Source organism: Carlito syrichta, unplaced genomic scaffold, assembly GCF_000164805.1.
Source record: "Carlito syrichta isolate Samal-C Ts95f unplaced genomic scaffold, Tarsius_syrichta-2.0.1 Scaffold301617, whole genome shotgun sequence".
Classification (NCBI taxonomy): Eukaryota; Metazoa; Chordata; class Mammalia; order Primates; family Tarsiidae; genus Carlito; species Carlito syrichta.
Window position 1 is genome coordinate 326,606 of NW_007245713.1, and position 21,861 is coordinate 348,466.

At 45.0% G+C, this 21,861-nt stretch overlaps 1 protein-coding gene across 1 annotated transcript; it reads right to left on the reverse strand.

Annotated features, from left to right (window-relative positions):
* Window positions 1-224: 224 nt before the first annotated feature.
* Window positions 225-20,099, reverse strand: CHDH (choline dehydrogenase). The gene is made up of 8 exons (XM_008054927.1): window positions 20,023-20,099; window positions 6,117-6,889; window positions 5,284-5,435; window positions 4,410-4,539; window positions 3,299-3,433; window positions 2,349-2,491; window positions 1,751-1,853; window positions 225-973 (listed from the first exon to the last, which is right to left on the reverse strand). The coding sequence occupies exons 2-8, from the start codon at window positions 6,832-6,834 to the stop codon at window positions 555-557; spliced, it is 1,800 nt and encodes a 599-aa protein (XP_008053118.1). The 5' UTR covers window positions 6,835-6,889; window positions 20,023-20,099; the 3' UTR covers window positions 225-554.
* Window positions 20,100-21,861: the final 1,762 nt, after the last annotated feature.

A 21,861-nucleotide genomic window follows, 5' to 3' on the forward strand; every position in this document is an offset into this window, starting at 1 on the left:
AACAGGGGCATGGGAATTACGTGCCAGCCCAGGCTGAGCTGACTACTGTGACTCTGGGCCTCAGCTAAAGCTCACAGTTCGTGATGGAGGAGGCTCCTTTCTTGGGGAACTCAGGGCGGGTCTCAGAGGCTTGCAGGTCTCGCTGGGTATGTAGCACCTGTTCTCCTAGGGGCTTGCCTTAAGGGGAGGCCTGAGAAGGAACCACTGTTCCCAAGGCAGCAGGACCCTGGGTTAGAGAAGGCCATGTGGACACAAGATAAGAACATGGCAGGAGTTAACTGTCTTCCCCTGTTGTCCTTCCAGGAGGCAGGGAGAAGGGGCCTCAGCCCAAATGCTGGCCTTCCTCAAATGGCCCACAGGGAAACACTGGGGAAAAGTTTGATTCATTACCTAATTTCTTGGGAAATTATCCAATTCTCAGCCACTGGGTAGGGTGCCACCTGTGTCCTAGTGTTCTAGACAGTTTTAGGAAGGAACTTTGGAGCAAGGACTGTGTCAGCCCTCTTGGCTTGTCAGGGGATTCTTCTTCTGGTCATCCTCAGGCAGGGGCTGCCTTAACGCTGGGTGGCCAGGGTTCTGGGCTTGTAGACAGGGACATCTTTGTCCCAGAGGGCAGGCTGCCCCTTAATGATGTCAGCTGCTTTCTCTGCGATCATGATCGTGGGAGCGTTCAGGTTGCCACTGACCACGCTGGGCATGATGGAGGCATCGACAACCCTGAGGTTTTCCACCCCGAGGACCCTGGTCTGTGGGTCTACTACAGCAGTGGGATCGGAGGGCTGGCCCATCTTACAGGTGCACGAGGGATGGTAGGCGCTGTCGGCTTTTGCCCGCACAAAGGCATCTATCTCTTTATCCGACTGAACATGACCTCCCGGCTGGAGCTCTTTTCCCCGGAAGGAAGCCAGGGCTTCCTGTGCAAAAATTTCTCTGGTGAGCTTCACACACAGACGGAGGTCCTCAATATCGGTTTCTGTGGAGAAGAAACAGGTAAGACCCTTCTTCTTACCATACTAGCCTCACTGGAAGGTTCACAGCATGGAGAGGCTCAATAAGCTGCCTGAGGGGACAGAGTTTGAAGACAAAGTTCAGGGACATGGAAGACTGAGCCACCAGGTTGCATATCACTTGTCCACAGGTGGTTAGACCACAACCAAGAAGAGTCCCATGTAGTTCAAATAAAGACAGCACCCTAGATAGATACAACCTGCCCCAGAGCCCAGATTTACATCAGGGATCTGACTTGTCTATAAGGCAAGGATAAGAACCCGTGCCCTGCCCCCACCACAGTGTGGCTGGTAGTACCCTGCAGCTATCACCAGGCAAAACCTGCTTGATGAGGACCGCTGGTTTTTGCTGCCTGCCAAGAGGCAGGCCCAGGAATATAATTTGCCTTTAGAGGCTGCTCAGAGCGACAGCAGGAAAAATGCTAAGTGAGATATCCATACAGACCTTGCATCTGCACCGCTAGGTCTCCCTGCACTTCAGGATAGACTGTTCTGAAAGCTGCAAACCTCTCCCACTGTGTAAAGTGAGGTCCCAGGGTCACCTCATATGACCCAGAACATTCTGGAGCAGCACATGCAAGTTTACAGCCTAGAGTGATGGGGCAAGGGTGGACAGAGGGTAACTTGTCTTGGAAAGTGTGATCCAGGGCTAAGATTCAGAGACACAGGAACCCATGAAGGCATTCATTCAGTCGAGCTTCAGGCCCAGGGAGACAAATTACCTGTTGGGAGTGCTGAATTACCTGTTGACAAGTAGTTGGGCTGGATCACAGGATGGTCTTGGGGACTGGCACTTCTCAGTTTAAGCCAGCCCACACTTGTGCCCCGCATGGTCCCCACATGCACCTAGAAGAACCCAGAGGAAGCAGTGGCAGTCAGTTCATCAGCCCGTTTTCCTGCCTGTGGGCCTCTGGTCAGTTAAGAACAAACGCATTCCAGCATTTGCCTGCATCTTATCCCTACCCCCACAGTGATGAAAAACCACCTCGTGAATCACTCCTTCCTCCTGGCCTTAAACTCCATTGTCCAAAACATTCAGGGATGGCCATCCCAGGGCCGAGGCTGTTGGTCCCACATCTAGTGCTTGGATCCTAGAACATATGCCCCAAACTGCTGCAGTCGTGACTGGCATGCACCACACAGACTGACTCACTGAGCTGTCCTGCTCCCCTCTCTACTCAGACATGCTGAGCAATCAGAGGCCAAGAGACAGGCTTTTGTGCACCGTACCCTGAAGTCCTGCTGCAGTGGGGAGAACACTGTCTTGGAAGACGAGAGCATCTTACCTTCCTGAATGGAGGGAAGGAAGCATCCCTCTGGGATAAGGCTCTGTCTGCTCACCTGGTAAGCCTCCTGTTGGGTGGGGACTCGCCCGTGGTCAATCACCTGGGATGGCAGGAAATGGAACTGGATGTCTGGGTGGGGGATTCCAGGCCTGCTACGGATGAACCCACCTGTTTCCAGATGGGCTGTGGCGCCATCCCCTGAGGATCAGAAGAGGATGAGAGAGAAGAGACTGTTAGGGAGTGGCAGGCGGGCCAGCCACTCCTGGTTTCTCTCCTTCCTCCTGGGCGACTTCTCTTCTTCCTGACCTCAATTCTGGTACCTGGACCCAAGCCCTGTCCACATCAGTCCTCCTTCTCCCAAGTGGCTCAGCCAGCACCATGGTGTAAATATCAATTACTTGCTAAACAGGGCTTCAGCTTTGCCCTCTCCCTGGGCCAGTCCCACCACTGTCAAAGTCACCTGCCTCCTTGCTCTCCCCACCACCTGGCAGAGCACATAGCACACAGTAGGTGTGCTAGAAGTATAGGTTGAATGGAAGAGTAGAATTTCAAAGTACCATTTCCTGGCCTAGGCAACACTGAGGTGCAGCTAGAAAACACAAGGAATATACTGGAAGATGGATGCTAATTCTGGAGTCTAGACTGAGGTTTCCCTCTGTGCTCTTCTCCTGCCTTCTTGGCCCCCACATGGTGTGCAGCATGAGGCCATTGCCATCCATCTGTGAGGAAGAGTAGTGCCTAACCCTTGAGGAGCCTTGCCTTGAGCAAGCCCTATGCTAAGCTCCTTTGCATGTGCTAATGCTTCTGTCCTCACTGCAACCTGTTAGGCAGGAACTGTGTATTCCCATATTGTGGATGGGAAAACTGAGGCTGAGGGCTAAGGTAAATGGCATAATTCAGCATTAAACCCAGCATCTGAGGCCAGAACCCTTGCTTGATTTCTCAGGAGAGAGGCTACAAGTCCCACAGACCATCTCCCCTGTGATCACAGATGAATGTACCCACCTGTGAATTTCCAGAGCCACTCCAGACCAATGTAGACCTTCCGCAAGGGCTTCTGTGCTGAATGGAGGGTGATGGGGTGTGTGCATGCCTGCTGGATGTATATCTCCAGGTGGTCTTGTAGGTTCTGGCCAACTCCTGAAACAGAGGGAGTGGTTAAGAAAAATGGCTGTCAAGAGGGGTTAGCTGGCTTCTCAACATCCCCCTTGGTTTCAAAAATTCTTCCCTATCTATTATCTTCTGCGACAGCTTCTGCTCAGTCCCCGGGTCTCAGCTTATAGGCTGCCTCCCTGAGATGCCACTCCTGCACTCAGGGTCAAGTCTGGCCTCTCTCAGGTGCTACCAAGGCCACCTGCCCTCGTCACTTACTCCTAGGTGTCTCCGGTCAGCCCTCCCCAGCAGCCCCTCCATGAGAGCAGAGCCCATGCCTGCAGCAGGCACCACTCACTGAGGGGTAATGGCCAGAGGGATGGGCAGCAGCACCCTCCACCCCAGCCTGGGAAACAGGGAAGCAGCCCTGTCATGCTGCACAGCCCTTGTGAGCTCATCTGAGATCAAGGGGATGCTGGGTAGGACACTGTCATGGAGTAGGCCCCTCGTAATGAAGCCTAAACATACAAAAGCTCCACCCTCTGGGAGGAGGGTTATGGGGAGGGCAAGACAGAGCCAGGCCCTCAAGAGCATCAAAGATAGGCCATACAGTTTAGGTCTTCACACAAAGGGCAGGCAGGGAAGCACTGAGTGGACCTCATTAGTGCTCAGGGCAGCTGGTGAGTCCTGTGGATGGAAACACAAAGTCTGGGTCCTCTCACCGCAGAGCTGCCCTGGTGACACACCTGGTCCAGTAGGGCTACACAGACAGACACTCCCTGTGGGAGAGTGCTCTCCTCCAAGGGGGATAGGTTGGCCAGGAATGGAGAAGGAAAACGACACAAAGACTTGGGGCTAGAGGTAAGAATGCCCAGTGAGGTCTGGGACCTTCAGGCTCACGGGAAGGATGTGACAGTTCCAAGGAACACCGACTCTCATATCTCCCCACTCCATGCTGATAAAATGCAGTAAGCCATTATGTTGAGCAGAGATAAGCTCTGGGGGGCGGCAGTGAAGAGCTCACCAGGCAGGTGGCACACCACAGGGATGCCCAGTTTCTTGAGGTCATCAGCATTCCCAACACCTGAGAGCATGAGCAGCTGCGGAGAGTTGACGGCACCCCCACTCAGAATCACCTCCTTGCTGGCGTAAGCCTGGAAGAGGCAGAGGGTCAACCAGGTCACACTTCAAAAAAACTAGCTATTCTCTCGACTCACGGACCAGCATCACAAGAACGTGGCCTTGGGATGTATCCACATGGCATGCTGGGAACACGCTGCTGCTGCGGGTAGCCTGTCCAGGTCTGAGGGTTGAGGAGAGAACACTGGCGGTGTTGCTATTTGAGAGCAACCTGCATGCACAACTGTGGCATGTGATGGTCAAGTGTGTGCCATCTCTAATACATTCTGCCACAGCCAGACAGTAGCCATAGTCTTATAACAGGGTGGGAAGACTTAAATGGAATAAGTGAAGGTAGGCACTCAGGGAGGGGTTTAAAGAAAGTAAGCAGCCAGATCTGCACAGGGGTGCAAGCCAATCTCTGGCACACCGCTAACAGTGCAGAAATATGAAATGTGATCACTTATGAGCTTTAAGGCCTTAAGTATAAGCCTTCTTCAGCACCCTGAACTGGTGTGGAAGGTACTGGGAGACTGCTCTGAGGTGAGCGTGGCAGACAGAGGCTCAGGAGGACACTCACGCCAGGGCAACATGAGCTCTTCACAGGTGGCAGGACCAGAGCCTCCTCACCTCCACCTCCTGCTGCCAGCTGCTACCTCTCATCACAGGAATGAAAGCATATGGCTGGGGAGGAGAGTGTGACTTCTGCCGACTCTGAGTCCAGCCACTGGGGTCACTGCCCCCTATGCTGCCAGGCCCTCCAGCTGTCCCTCACTTACCCTGTGGCTCTGGCCATCCTTGAGGTACTCCACGCCTACAGCATGGGTGCCCTCAAACAGCACCCTGCTCACCAGTGTCCGGGTCTCGGCCCTGAGGTTGGTGCGGCTCAGTGCTGGGTGCAGGTAGGCGCAGGCAGCACTCCAACGCTTGCCTGCAGGACAGAGCGAGGTGATCAGGCACAGCCCCCTGCCCTTCCCCGGGGCAGGAGGAAGGGGCTAGAACCAGAGCAAGTTTGCCCTGTCCTACTGGAGTCCCCATCTACCTGGGACCTCCTGGATGAAGGTTAAAAAAAATATCCTTCAGCCTTCAACAGGATGACACAGAGACCAGGAGCAACTGCCAGAAGGGGTGAGGATCCGAAAGAGGTGAGCAGGAGCCCTGGGTCAGCCCCAGTCTTGCCTCTGTCTTGCTATGAGCAAGGCCTTTCCCCACTCTGTGCCTCAGTTTCCCCATCTATAAAGGCCCAGGCAAGGAAAGGAGCCAGGGAGATGGAGAGAGTCATGCTGCTGCTTTGTGCCTCAGTTTCCCCATTTGCAAGTCTCTAGAAACCTTTGGGCTCTTTGTCCAGAGAGCTGACCCTCCCATACCCACAGCAGCAGGGGCCAGAGACCTAGAGGATGCCCAAGGGGTCACCATCCCCAAGTCCTTTCTCGTGGGCTTTGGTTATATTCTGTGATATCCACGGGTACAAAAAGTCACATCCCTTTCCACCCAATACCAGTCTCAGTTTGTCCATACCTACTGACCACGATGGGGCCAAGACTGATGGGCCTTGATAAGGGTTAGTTTAAAAGAGAAGCCACACAGCTGGGGAAGGGAGGTAGTACACTACCTTCGTGGATGGTCATGTCCATCCAGCCGAAGCCTTCTTGCTGGAAGCCGTTCATGTCCTCGGTGAGCGGGTAACCGGCCTGCTGTGCCGCCTGCAGGAACGCCTGGTGCAGTGGATGGTTGGTCTTGCCCCGACTCACCCGCAGCGGGCCGTCGCCGCCGCGGTACCGGCTGGCCCCCAGCTCATGGGCCTGAGCCTTGCGGAAGTAGGGCAGACAGTGTGCGTAGTCCCAGCCCTGGGCCCCTTGGCGCTGCCAGCGGTCGTAGTCCTCGGCGTGCCCGCGGATATAGACCATGGCGTTGAGGGATGAGGAGCCTCCCCAGACGCGGCCGCGTGGCCAGTACAGCACGCGGCCATCCAGGCAGGGCTGCGGCTCCGTGTGGTAGCACCAGTTGTACCTGTCGTCGCACAGGTTGGCCACAAGGGCAGCGGGCATGTGGATCTTCCACAGAAACCGCTTGCTCCCGGCACACAGGTCCTTGGGCCCGGCCTCCAGCAGTAGCACGCGCTCGCCCGGGTCCTCCGTGAGCCGGCTGGCCAACACGCAGCCGGCGGAGCCCGCGCCCACTACCACATAGCTGTACTCGTCCCGGCGCTTGGAGCCCGTGCAGGCTAGAGCCCGGACAGCTGGGGACCGCTGCTGCCCCAGGGCGCCCCACGCCAGGGCTCTGTGCCGGCTCAGTTGCCCTGGCCTCCAGCCTTGTAGGACACTCCACATGCTTCCGGCCCACGTCCTCTTATCTACAGAGGAGGATGAGATGATTCACTTTTACCTATAACAGGAAAAAGGGCTATAAAAATCTTAAAACTTGACAACCCACCACTATGATAGCTTTTCTGTCCTCTTAATAAATCCTTCTTTCTCACTAAAGAAAAAAAAATCTTAAAATTAGTCAGGTGTAGTGGCACACACCTGTAGTCCCAGCTACTAGGGAGGCTGGGGTGGAAAGATCACCTTAGTCCAGAAGGTTATGGCTGCAGTGAGCAGTGGTTGTGCCCACAGCCCTCCAGCCTAAGTGACAGAGTAAGGCTCTGACTCAAAAAATAAATTAATTAAAATTAGAATCCTAACTGCATGCATGTACAGAATCTGCCCAAAACCTACCACTGAAGTACTGCCTTGGTGTAGCAAAGGACCACTGTGTGCTCACCAAGGGCCTGCCCGGAACTGGATGGAGCAGGCCAAGCCCTGATAGTCCCTGCCTTGGGGAACTACGGAGAGGGAGCAGACAGACACGCAGGAATTTCAATACTGATGTGTATTTGGATGGACAGACACAGAGCTGGGGAACAAGAAAGGGCCCTGCCTAAACTTAGGGGTAAAAGCCTTCCTGTGTCATCTGTGCATGAACCTGGACACTGGGCAGGAGTCTTCCTGCTGGAAGGGAGGGCAAGAAGGCTTTTCTAGGAGGAGAGAGAAAACAGGGTGCTTGCATTGGTGCATTCATCCATTGGAGACAGCTACTCGGTTCCTTCTAGGTGATAGACACTGTTTTTTTGTCTAGTGATGCACAGAAAGATACCTGCTTTCAAAACTGATGGTCTGGGGTCAGGGAGAAAGACAAGACTTAAATAAGTAACAGAAGGAAGGGCAGGGTGAGAATTATGAGACTGCAGAACTCAAAGCCTTTCACCTGAGGTGCCATGGAGTGTACTAGAGGGGTTTTAAGCAGGAGGCAGGGTCAGAGCTATACTCTTTAAAGCTTACTTTGTAGAATGCTGGAATTTTAACAGGGAAATGGCAATAGCTTTTGGAGGGCCTATTTCCCAACAATGTGCAAATCAATTCCAACATACTCAGTGCACAGAGGTAGAAAAGAACCAGGGTATGCCAGCCAGCCTGTCACTGACAAGACCATTTGAGAAAGTCCCACCCATGAGTCTCAGGTCTACAAGACCTGCCCAAGACTGAGGCTGGAACAAAAGAAAACCCTGATAAATACCCCCCACCCTTCCATGAGCTCTGGACCAAGTAATAGCAACCTACCTACCACCAAGTAAAAGAAAGAGTCTTTCTCTTCCTATTATCCCCCACCCCTCCTATTACACAGGCACAGGAGAAAGAGATGACAGGGCCTCTTGAAAGCCATACCTGAAGCAGGAACACTGAGAAGAATGCTTCAGGGCTCCAAGCCCCACATTAGCACAAGGTAGCAGCAGCCTGCCATTCAACTCCCAACTAGACTGAGTCAACACCACACTAACTACCTGACAGAATAAAAGGCATGCTCTTTTCTGGGCATAAATATTATTCATCTCAGTTTCCACTATCCTGTTACGTTTAACATTCAATAAAAAATGAGACACACAACAAAGCAAGACAAAGAAATAATTTCTTATCAAGAGACAAAGTAGTCAACAGAACCAGACCAATGGGTGACTCACCCAGTTGTTAGAACTGTCAAATAAAGACTGTAAAATAACCAAGATAAACATTATGAAAGATTTAGTTGAAAAGATGGACATCATATTGAACAGATATAAAATCTAAGCAAAACATTGAAAACTATTTTTTTTTTTTGAGTTGGAGTCTCACTCAGTTGCCCAGACTGGAGTGCAGTGGCCTCTCCCAGCCACCGCAGCCTCCACCTGCTGGGCTCTGGCAATCCTTCTGCCTTAGCTTCCAAGTAGCTGGAACTACAGGTACACGCTACCACGCCCGGCTAATTTTTTTGATTTATTGTAGAGATGAGGTCTCACCAAGTTGCCCAGGCGGGTCTTGAACCCGTGGGCTCAGGCAATTCACTCACCTCGGCCTCCCAAAATGTGGGATTACAGGTTGAGCCACCGAGCCTGGCCAAAAAACTATTAAAAGGAAAAAAAAGAAATAGAAATGCATGAAAAATATAGTATTAGAGATGAATACTTTTTTTTTTGGAGTTGGAGTCTCACTCTATCACCCAGGATGGAGGGCAGTGGCACACTCCTGGCCACCACAGTCTTTTAATTGGATACAGGGATAGAAAAATCAGTAAAACTGATCATTAAAATGGAAATATAAAGAGAAGAGTGAAAGAGAGGGAGAGGAGAAGAGAGAGAACAAAACAACGGAGAGCTTTGGGACAATATCAAACTATTAAAGTGTGGAAAATTGGACTCTCAGTAGGTGAGGGAGAGAAGGAGATAGAGGGGAAGAAAGGACAGAGGGAAAGAAGGACAGAGCAAGAACAGGGGAGAAGAAATATTTGAAGAGATAATTGCTGACACTTTTCCAAAATTAGTACAAGACAAACATGGATTCTAGAAACTTAAAGCATCCCAAGAAGGATTAATACAAAGAAAAAGACAACTAAGTACATCATAGTCAAACTGCGGAAACTCCAAAATAAAGAGATTTCATCCAAGTAGCCAGACAAAAAAATAACACTATCTATAGAGGAATAAATATAAGAGTGACAGCAAACTTCTTCTTAGGAAACATGCAATCCAATGGACCATTTCCTTGAAAGATATCACCTCACAAGAACTCACACAAGAAGAAATAGATACTCTTTGAATAAGCCAATATCTATTAAAGAAACTGAATCAATAATTGATAGTCTTCTAAAACAGAAAGTACCAAGTTTGGCTAAGCTCACTGGTAATTTCTATCAAACATTTAAGGAAAAGGAAGAAATTACATATTTTATCTATAATCTCTTCCAGAAGATAGAAGCAGAGGGATAAATTACTGACTTATTCTGTGAGGCCAGCATCAGCCTAATACCAAAACAAGAAAAAGATATTACAGGAAGAAAAAAAAAAACCAAAAACATTTCAAACTAATATCTTATCTTCAGCAAAATATTGGCAAATTGAATCCCACTATGTATAAAAAGAATTATATACCACAACCAGGTGGAATTTATTCTAGGTATACAAGGTAGGTACAACTTCAAAAATCAATTAATGTATCACCCTCACCAATGTGGGTAAAGCATCATCCAATCCATTAAGGGCCTGAAGAGAACAAAAAGAGGAAAAGTTAATTTGTTCTCTCTTGTACTGGGACATCCACCTTCTCCTGTGCTCAGACATGGGTGCTCCTGGTTCTCAGGCCTTCAGACTAAGACTGAGACTTACAACACTGATCCTTCTGGTTCTCTGATCTTTGGGCTTGGATCTGAACTACACCACCAGTGTTCCTGGTTCTCCGGCTTCCAGACAATAGATGATGGGACTTCTCGGCCTCCATGATTTGACACAGAAATGTTTGACACAGAAGATGGATGGGTAGCCCACAGGAAACTTGAAGCAAAGCAGAGGATCACTTCTACAATTGGAGAAGATGCATCGTTTGCATTGATCAAACCAAAGAAAAGTATCTGTTTTGTTCATGGATACGGAACCTGCCTGCATGGAGGACCGACTATATAAGAGAATCCCTATCTGCCCCATCAGTGAAGAAACTGGGAACAATAGCACAGTCTGCTGGTGTCAATAAAAAGTATTGGGGCAGAGCAAAAACACTTCTGGTGAAGAAGTTAATGAAAACAAACATGGAATGAAATATCCTTTCCATCCCAACCCCTCAAATCCCAGAGCTAGTGGAGACAGTCTTCTTCCTAAGAATGTGAGGTATGTCCCTGATGAGAAGAGTTGCCAGATAGTGAAACAGTGTCAGAAATGGTCAACAAGCATCCTGCAGTTCCAAGGGCTTTCCACCATAGGGCTCAACACTTCTCCCTCCAAACTATCCTGAAAGATTACAGAATGACCTTTGGCCCTTTCAGAGACAAAGCTCTATTTCTTCCACAAGAACATGAGTTCAGTTGTGAATGGAGCTGCAGCAAGCATGCATGTGCAGGTATCTTTTACATGGAACCAACCATGCTGCCCATCGAAGCTGAACTGGATAAAAAAAAAATGTGTTACATATACACAATGGAATATTATGCAGTCATAAAGAAGGACAAACATATGGACTTTGCAGCAACTTGGATGGATTTAGAGTTGATCATACTCAGTGATCTATCACAGAAACAAAGAACAGAGTACTGTATATTCTCACTCATAAGTGGACCTTGAACAATTATCAAAATACTATAAGGAAGGGATTGGCAGTAGTGGGAAACTGTCAGGGAAGAGGGGGGTGGGAGTAGCAGTCGAGGAAAACTGCTAGGGGAGGGAGGGGCACACCTTATCAACAAGGGTACCTGTATAATCAACATTTGTATACCTAACCCTGAATTGTACCCCACATCTTTATAATAAAAAAATAAAAACTAAAAAAAATCAATTAATCACATCAACAGGTTAAAGAAGAAAAATTACATTATCATATCAACAGATGCAGAAAAAGCATTTGACAAAAGTTAACACCTATTCCTGATAAAAAACTCTCAGTAAACTACAAATAGAGGGGAACCTTGTCAACTTGGTAAAGACTATCTACCAAAATCTACAGTTAACATCATACTTACTGGCAAGGAATTCGAAGCTTTCCCACAAAGATCAGGAACACGAAAAGAATATTCCTTCTAACTACTTACTTTCAACATCATACTGAAGTTCTATTTAATGCAATAAGACAAAAAAAGGAAATAAAAGATATACAGATTGGGAAGGAAGAAATAAAATTGTCTTTGTTTGCAAATGACATGATTGTAGAAAATCTGAAAGAAGCATCAAAAACAACAACAAAACCTCCTGGAAATAATAAACAATTATAGCAAGGTTACAGGATACAAGGTTAACAAATAAAAGTCAATTGCTTTCCTAGATACTGGCAATGAACAAGAGGAATCTGTAATAGAAAACACAATACCACTTAAATTAGCACCCCCCAAAAAATACCTACGTATAACTCTAACAAAATATGTACAAGATGTATATATTATACATGAAAAATTTAACCAAATAAGAAATGAAATAAATGGAGAGCTATATCATGTTCATGAATACGAAGATTCAGTACTCAAGAAGATGTCACTTCTCAACTTGATCTACAGATTCACTACAAGTGCAATCAAAATTCCAGAAAATTATTGTATTATCAACAATCTGATCCAAAGTTTATATGGAGAGGCAAAATACCCAGAATGACCAACACAATATAAAGTAAAGGACAAAGTTGGAAGACTGACACTATCTGACTTTAAGACTTACTATAAAGCTGCAGTAATCAAGACAGTGTTGTATTGGTGAAAGAGTAAATAGATCAGTGGAACAGAATAGAGAGAACAGAAATAGACACACACAAATATAATCAGCTGATCTTTGACAAAGGATCAAAGGCAATATGTTAAAGCAAAAATGGTCTTTTCAGCAAAGGAAGTTGGAACAACTAGGCATACACATACATACACACAATGAAACTAGACACAGACATTATACCTTTCACAAAAATTAACTCAAAATGGATTATAGATCTAAATCATCCTAATACCAAAACCAGACAAAGACATTACAAGAAGAAAAAAAACCACTTCAGACTAATATCTTTCATGAACATAAGTGAAAAAAATCTTCAGCAAAATATTAGCAAATTTAATCCAATTATGTATAAAAAGAATTATATACCACAATCAAGTGGAATTTATCCCAGGTATGCAAGGTGGGTCCAACATTCAAAAATCAATTGGTGTAATTCATCACATCAACAGGTTAAAAATAAAGCTACAAACAGTAAAAAAAAATAAAAAAAAAAGAGGCTGTAAAACTCCTAGAAGATAACATAGGAGAAAATCTAGATGATCTTTGGTTTGATTACTTTTTAGATATAACATCAAAGGCACAGTCCTTGAAAGAGAATTGATAAGCTGGACTTCATGACAGTTTTCTACTCTGCTAAAGACACTACTGAGAGAATAAAAAGACTAGCCACAGACTGGGAGAAAATATCTGCAAAAGACATATCTGAAAAAGGACCGATATCCAAAACATACAAATAAATATATTCTGAAAACTCAAGCACAAATAACCTGATTTTAAAATGGGCCAAAGACTTTAACAGATATCTCACCAAAGGAGAAAGACAGATGGAAAACAAGCACATAAAAACATGTTCCACATCATATGTCATGTGGGGAATGCAAATTAAAACAATGAGATACCACTACACACCTATCCAAATGACCAAAATCCAGAACACTGACAATACCAAATGCTGACAGGTATGTGGAGCAACAGAAACCCTCATTCATTACTGGTAGGAACACAATTCATTACATGGTATGGTCACTTTGAAAGACAGTTTGATGATTTCTTATAAAACTCAACATACTCTTACCATACAATCCAGGAACTGTGCTCCTTGGTATTTACCCAAAGGCACTGAATGCTTATGTCCACACAAAAACTTGCAAATGGATGTTAATGGCAGCTCCAGTCATAATTGCCAAAACTTAGAAGCAACCAAGGAGTCCTTCAGTAGGTGGGTTGATAAATAAGATAAATACATCCAGACAATGGAATACCATTCAGTGATAAACAGAAATGAGCCATAAAAGGTCATGGAGGAAACTTAAATGTATATTACTAAGCGAAAGAGGTCAATGTGAAAAGGCTACATACCATACGATTCCACCTATGTGATATTCTCAGAAAGGCAAAACTGTGGAAACATTAAAAATATAAAAGGTTGCCAGGGGCTGGGAGAGGAAGGGATGAATAGGCAGAGCACAGAGGATTCTTGGGGCAGTGAAACTACTCTGTACGATATGGCAATGATGGATATATGTCATTATATATTTGTCCAAACCCATAAAATGTACAACACCAAGAGTGAACCCTCATGTAAACTACAGACTCTGGGTGATAATGATAAGCCAATGTAGGTTCCTCAGTTGTAACAAATGTACCACTTCAGTGGGTGAACGTTGTTAATGGGAAGATTACAAATGGGCAGGGGCAAAGGGCATATGGGAAATCTCCTCTTCTTCTCAATTTTGCTGCGAACCCAAAACTGCTCTTTAAAAAAAGTATTTTAAAAATATACACTGTATCAGGCATTATAAGTAATCTAGAGATGGCTTAAAGAATACAATCAAATATATGAAGGTAATATATAAACACAATGACATTTTATATCAGGGTCTTGAGGATCCTTGGATCTTATATCTTCAGGATCCTGGAACCGATTCCCCACAAATACAGCAGTATCAAAAGCACCAACTGGCTTCTTTTGGCTCCCTGTGTTAACGTACAGGAAAAGCAAGATGAACAAAAAAATCAACTCTTCAGCTTTCTACCAGAATTTGGAGAAAATATACAGGATTTAGGACTTTCTGAATTCAACAACAAAACTTTCTCTTTTGTAGCCCCTCCAGACAGCAGAAGATTCTGGAAGAGATGGCCTCAGAGCAAATATCAAATCCAGAACTCTTCTAGCAAAAAAAAAAAAAAAAAAAAAAGAGTCTGACTCCATTTTTGATCTTTGACTATTGACAGCTTTGAAATCCCATCCCTTTTTCTTCCCATCTTGCCCCATATCTGGCCAAGTCAAAAAGGAAGCCCTGGCATTCCTGCCCTAAGTGTCAGTAGGGAAGTGCAAATCATGTAAATCCAACCCATGTGTGGACATCCTCACCCTGGCCCCACTCCCTAACCATAATACAAACCAGGAACACTTGCCCCTTCTTTCACGCAAGCCATAGCAGACCAGTGTGGGTATCTGTCTCATAAAGCACGATTATATGAGCAATAACCTCTTTTCAAAGCCACCTGGTGTATACACGGTGTCATCAGTCTCAACATTCAAACCAGTTTCGGGTGGTGGGGAGTTGATTTCGCCCTTCATAGGGTAACCACAAGACAAAATACCATGGACAAGAGCATTAGGAGCATCACGAAATACTTAGAAGAAAACTTAAGAAAATATGTGCAAGACCTATACATGGAAACTACAAAACAGTGACAGAAATTAAAGATGACCTAGATAAATAGGGTGAGATACCATGAATAGGAAGACCCAATATTGTTACTATGTCAATTTTCCCTAAACTGATTTACAGATTTGATGCAATGCCAATCAAATCTCAGCAGGCTTTTTTTGGGGGGAAATTGACATGCTGGTTTCAAAATGTGAATGGAGATACAAAGGACATAAAAAAAGTTGTAGTACAGTCAGTCACACAAAGAAACCCCACACAGCAGTGAAAATGAAGGAACCACAGCACCTCACATCAGCATGGATATATTCTTAAAAAAATCAGAATAGATAAAGAAAATTACAGGAGGCTGTGGCCTGAATGAGATATGTATATGTATATTTAAAGCTTTAAAACATGCAATTCATATATGTACTGAACATGAGAGCACCAAAATACATGAAGCAAACACTGACAGATTTGAAGGGAGAAATAAGCAGTTCTGCAATAATAATTTGAGACTTCAATATTCATATTTCAATAATGAATAAAATAACCACACAGAAGATTAATAAGGAAACACGGGCCTTGAGGAACACTACAAACTAATTGGACCTAACAGATACACACAAAACACTCAATACAAGAGAATACACATTTTCCTCACTACACATGGAACATTCTCCAGGACAGACTATATGTTAGGCTACAAAACAAATCATAGTACATTTTAAAATACTGAAACCATACAAAGTACCTTTTCTGATATAGTGGAATAAAACTATGAATCAATAACAGATGGGAAGCTGGAAAATTCACAAATATGTGGAAATTAAACAACACACTCTTTTCCAACACATCAAAAAAGAAATCACAAGGAAATTAGAAAATACCTGAGACAGACAAAAAACAAAACACAACATACCAAGACTTATGATATGTAGCAAAAGTCGTGCTAAAGCAGAAATTTATTGTTGTAAATGCACACATTATACAAAAAGAAAGATCTCAAATAATAGCCTAACTTTATACCATAAAGAGCTAGAGAAAGAGGAGCACACGTAACCAAAAGCTAGCAGAAGGAAGGAAATAATAAAGATTACAGCTAAGATAAATAAAATAGAAAAACATTAGCAAAAAATCAAAGAAGCCAAAGTTGGTTCTTTGAGGAAAAAAAAATCAACAAAGTCGACAAAACTTTAGAGTGACTAAGGAAAAGGGACTCAAAAAAAAGAGAGAGGTAATCAAATTAGTAAAAATCAGAATTGGTAAAATCAAATATAGCAATGGAGAAACATAAATTTAGAGTAATATATAATAAGCCCCCTATATACGACCCTTCAAGTTCGAACTTTCAAAGATGTGAACATGCATTTGCATGTCCAATCACGTAAGTTCACGTGTCTGGCATACATAGTCACATTTGTACAAGTAGTTGCGCTTTGGTGTACTTTTCTGTAAGTACTGTAGAGTACAGTAGTACAGTATTTTTATTTCAAGCCCAGGATGTCCAGAAGTGAGCATAAATGCAGCAGTAATGTAGCTGATACTGCTAAGAAGTGCCAAGCAATAATGATGGAAACAAAAGTGAAAATAATTGAGAGAGTGGAGTGAGGCAAAAAGATGGTAGACATCACTTGTTCTTATAACATTTATTGTTTAACCATCAGCACGATTGTAAAGAGTGAGGACAAGATCATGAAATATATGAAGTCTGCTGTGCCAGTGATGTCAACAATAATATTGAAGAAGCGCAGAAACATGACAGAGGAGATGGAGAAGCTTCTTAGTATATGGACGCAGGATGAGCATCAGTGTTGAGTCTTGCTCAGCTTAATGCTGATTCAAGAGAAAGCTAAAAGCCTTTATGAAGATGTGAAGAAGAAACATGGCAAAGAATCAGAGGGTGTATCTTTTAATGCCAGGCATGGCTGGTTTCATCAGTTTAAGGCTAGAGTCAACCCTCACAATATAAAAGTAGTGAGGCAGTGAGTGCAGATACGGTATCTGCCCAGGAATTTCCCGAAATGCTTCAAGAACTAATTAATGAAGGTGTGGATTTACCTGAGCAGGTTTTAATATGGATGAGACAGGACTATACTGGAAAAAGATACTAGACTGAAATTATATCAATAAGGAGGAAAAGCTGATGCCAGACTATAAAGCAGCAAAGGATAAGCCGACTCTGTTGTTTGGTGGCAATGCTTCCAGCGATATGAAGCTGAAGCCTCTCCTAATTTAACATTCAGAGAACCCAGAAGCCCTTAAAAACATAGCCAAGAGCTCTCTTCCTGTTATATGGAAGAGTGACCCCAAAGCCTGGGTTACACAGGTCATTTTTCAGAACTGGCTCTTCCACCACTTTATCCCAGAGGTAGAGAAATATGGCTTGGAGAAGGATGTCGCATTCAACTTTCTTTTGTTGCTCGACAATGTTCCAGGCCACCCACTACTCATGAATGACTTTCATCCCAACATCAAAGTAGTGCACCTCCCACCAAACACAATGACATTCATCCAACCTATGGGCCGGGGAGTTATAGCAACTTTCAAGAAATATTATTTATGTCACACTTTTCATCAGGTGAGTGATAAATCAGGAACAACCTTGTGACAACTTCGCAAAGACTGCAACATCTACAAGGTCACAAAAAATTGACTTTGCTTGGTGTGAGGTTATAGCTGTCACCATGAATGGGGGTTGGAAGAACATTTGCCGGCAGTTTATTCATGATCTTCATGGATTTGGGGAGGTGGGTGAGGAGTTCGAAGAGGTCTTCAGCAACTCAGTGACCCTCGGCAAGAAGCTGGAGTTAGATCTGCAAGGGGATGATGTCACTGAACTCCTTGCTGTGCAATGTGAGAAGCTCACTCACGAAGACCTAATGGAATCGGAGGCTCAGAAAAACGATGAAGAGAGACAAGGGGAAGAAGAAGTAATTGAAGAATCAAAGGGATTCATGACGCAGGAAATGGCAAGGGGATTTTCTTTATTTGGGGAGGTACTGGTAGTATTTGAGGCACAGGACTCGAATATAGAATGGTATGCAAAGGTTGCAGCAGCTGTTCAGGATGCAGTCCATGCTACTGTGTCATCTACGACAAGAAAAAAAAAGAGCTACACCTAGATGTCACGGAATTGTTTTTTCAAGAGGGTACATAGAATTGAAGCAGGAGTACTTGCACTGGGGACACAATCTGCTTGCAGAGTCACACAGCTGGAATGCTGACAAAGCTTTTGGAAAGGACACTCTGCACAGTGTTCCTAACAGCACTTCCTTCCTCACTACTTCCTGGTGTGCATGCATGTGCGTTGGGCATGCTTCTTTTCTAGCTTTCGGACAGTACTGTGTTCGATAGGGTCAGATCCCCTGGGCCTCTAAAGTCTTGGCTTTCGTCGGTCACTGAAGAAGAGAAGACAGAATTCTGGAGAAGGGTCAAACCATACTGGCCAGGCCCTGTGTACAAAACTATGCCTAAAATGATAAACAATGATTTTGCTCTGGGCACAGCTGGGGAGCATGGAAACATTTCCTGAAAGTAACAGACACATCCAGATCTTAAATGTTCAGCCCTTTGTCTCAGCAATCCTACTTCTAGGGATTCAATCAAAAGAGAGCTCTGCATAACTGTGAAAAAATAAGCTCAAGGGGTTCATCCCTGTGTCATTTATACTGGCAAAGAATTATTAACAACCCACCTGTCCACCAATGAGGGGACTGCTTATTAAACAATGGGTCCATCCACACAAAAGGGCCCTGTTAACCCATTTAGAAGTGACCATGTAGTCCATGAAGTTATTAGAGACATGGCTCAGGTACACCCCAGTGCAAAGCTCAGCTACTCAAGAGCTTTGAGGACTAGAAAGTTACTTCACAGCTCTGAGCCTTGGTGCCCCGAGGTCAGCACTGTCCCAGGCTCACACTTGACCTTCACACCTGTCACTATGCCCACAGGCTAGGGTGGTGATGACAATCCTTCGGGAGAACTGCAAAAAATGTGGTGGGAACCATAGCTATCCTTGCCCATCTGGAGGTCATTCTCAAATGGAGGATTCGCGCCCAGTCAGCTGCTGTTCTCCCCCTGGCCTTCTAACTGGCTTCCATTTGCAATCCCTGCAGGACTTCGGGCAAGGTTCCTCACCTTCTAGGTTGGGTTCAGTGGCCAAGAAGAGCAGCTGCTCTGTGGCTGCCTTTGTCTGACTATAGAGCTCCATTAGACCACAAAACCAAACTGAGTTATAGGGTTATCACATTTAGTTGCCATCACCATCAGCCCCATGACACAGAGAGGGAAACAAGCCCCTCTACTGCCCCCTGCCAAGTTGAAGGTGAGACCCATTCCACCACAGGCCTGACCAACACAGTCATGTCATGGGAGCTGACAAGTCATGGTCAGCATGTGAAAGGGTGCAAGACACCAAGTGCCCATGCCAGGTACCAATTCACATGAAATGATGTCAGAGGGACATGCGAAAAGTACACCATCATGAGAATCCAAGAGGAGGGAAATGCCACACAGTTTTTTCAACAACAAATTCAAGTAAATAATGACTAAACAAGAGAGAGAAGGAAGGAAGCCCACAGACTATGAGAGAAGACAGACCAGTCCATCAATGTACACTTCATGGAACCCTGGGAATCACTTAAGTGGATGGATATGTGAAGATGTTAAGAAATCACTGTCAGATATGACAGTGGTTCTGTGATTATGTTGTTAAAAGCATCCTTTTTGAACTACACATGAAAAAGTTGACAGAAAAATATGATATTTGGGATTTCGTTTAAAATCACCCCCAGGATTGGGGGGGAGCAGACAAAACACAATCACCCAAAAAGTAATGCTGTCAAAGCTGCATCATGGGAACAGAGTTCTCATCTCAGTTGTCCCTTCAAAAGAGACATTTGTAGTTGTTTGTCTGAAATCTCAAATATCCCATTAAAGGAGTGAGGAAAAGAAACAGGGCAGGGGAACTTTGTGGCAGAGGGCCTGGTCTAGGTGAGGGACTTTGAAGTATTCCACAGAAGTCTGAAGTGTTCTGTAAATGCTTGCTCCCAGCTTCCTCTTTCCAGTACACTTTTAACCAGTTTTTGAAACCTCAGTTAAAAAACACATACCTCACACCCAGAAGTGACAGGATACAGTGCAGTCTGTGACCAGTGCTAGCCCACGTGCTATTTTTAATTAACTGTGGGAGAGAAGTGCAAAATTGAAAGTCAGAGTTTAGAAACTTATATGACAATGTGACACAGTAACCATATGATTGTTGAGTCTAATAAAAAGATAATGGGCTGATATTTTCATATATTTTTATTATAATCATTCATTTCATTTTTTTTAAATTGTCCATGAGAGAGTAAAAAACATGGGAAGCCCAAACTCCACCTGTACAATAACTACTTTTGTACCTAATTCTGAATTGTACCCCACATCTTTAAAATAAAATTATAAGTTAAAAAAAATAAAGTTTAAAAAATAAACATCTGATCCTTCACCACAGAGAGCTTGAGAAGTACTGTCATAGACTGGACACTGATCCCCTGGAGACCCCAAACCTAGGTGGCCAGCCAAAGATCCCAGGACAAAGCTTCCCATCCCATAGTTTGCAGTGTCAGCTCCAGTCTACTTCCCACAAACATGTCATGGAAAGAGTAGCAGCAGCACGCCAAGTCTGTTTGACTTGTGAGCCCATGCTCACTTGCATGCCACCACACCAGCACAAGCTGAGCCACCTCCAACAAGGCCCAGGATGTGCACCGAGTACCCAACCTGGTCAAGGCATCTTGGCCTGCTGTGGTTAGCCAGCCAGCTTTCACACACAGGCCCACTACCGTTTCCCTTTCACAATTCTGGGTCAGCTTAACATCAGAGGGTCATCAGACTGCAGAATGAGCTGCTTAAAAACTCAACTGTTTCTTTCTGTCAACTGAAAATGATCACTAAAGTGCAGAAATAAATCAGGAGGCGGACTGGTGTAAGACATCAACCAGTACCCACGGGCCCTGGTTTCAGGCGTGCTCCTGGAAAAAAAAAAACCCTCACAAAGATAAACTTAGAAAATAAACTCACACTATGCAAAGTCACCTGTATCTGTTTTATACACTGGGGTTCCATGTTCAAGTTTTGCTACTTTAAGTGAGAAGTAAGAGTTGCTGGTGGTCAAGATTCTTGAACTGTGCCCTCAACTCTGCTACCACTCATGCTACCCAGCATCACTGGGCCTCAGTTGCCTCATCTATAAAATGGGAACAGAGCCACCCATTGTGTAGGGTTTTTTTTTTTTTTGCTTGTTTTTTTTGTTTTTGTTTTTAGGATAAAAGGAAATAAGAGCTTAAAAACACACTTCAAAGAATTAAAAGTACAAAGCTACAGGCATATAGTATCAAGTTCACAGCATGACCTGAGTTCTATCCTCTCTCTCTCCTTCTCGCATAGCCTCAACTCATCCCATCTCCTCCTCCAGAGTGTGGAATGTGATACTATCACTAAAACTGATAATAATATTACTAACAGATTAATTCAAGTATCACTGATCAAAAAATGTATCACTGACCCTGCTATGTGTGCCAACATGGCACTAACTGCTCTTTCCCTGAAATCCTCCCTACAGCCCTATGAAGCCGCCTCCAGCCCCTGCCCCAGATAGTGCTTTGAGAAAACAAAGCCTCAAACCCCAGCATGATAACCAGTGAAAATCAACGTGAGTACCCAGTGGACAAGGCATAGGGACTACAATCATGAACAGACACACACACTGTGATCTCATGGGGTTTCATCCCAGGAACTGGCAGGAGTGGTACAGTCTGTGAGCTTTCCTGGGCCAGACCCTCCTACTGGAGCAGAGAAAACATTTGTGGTTTTGTGGCTCTGCTGAGAACAGCAGTTTCAGGGTCTCTGGCTCAATGCAGGCACTGAAGTTGACAAGTTGACCTGCCAAGCCCAACCAGCAAGAGCAG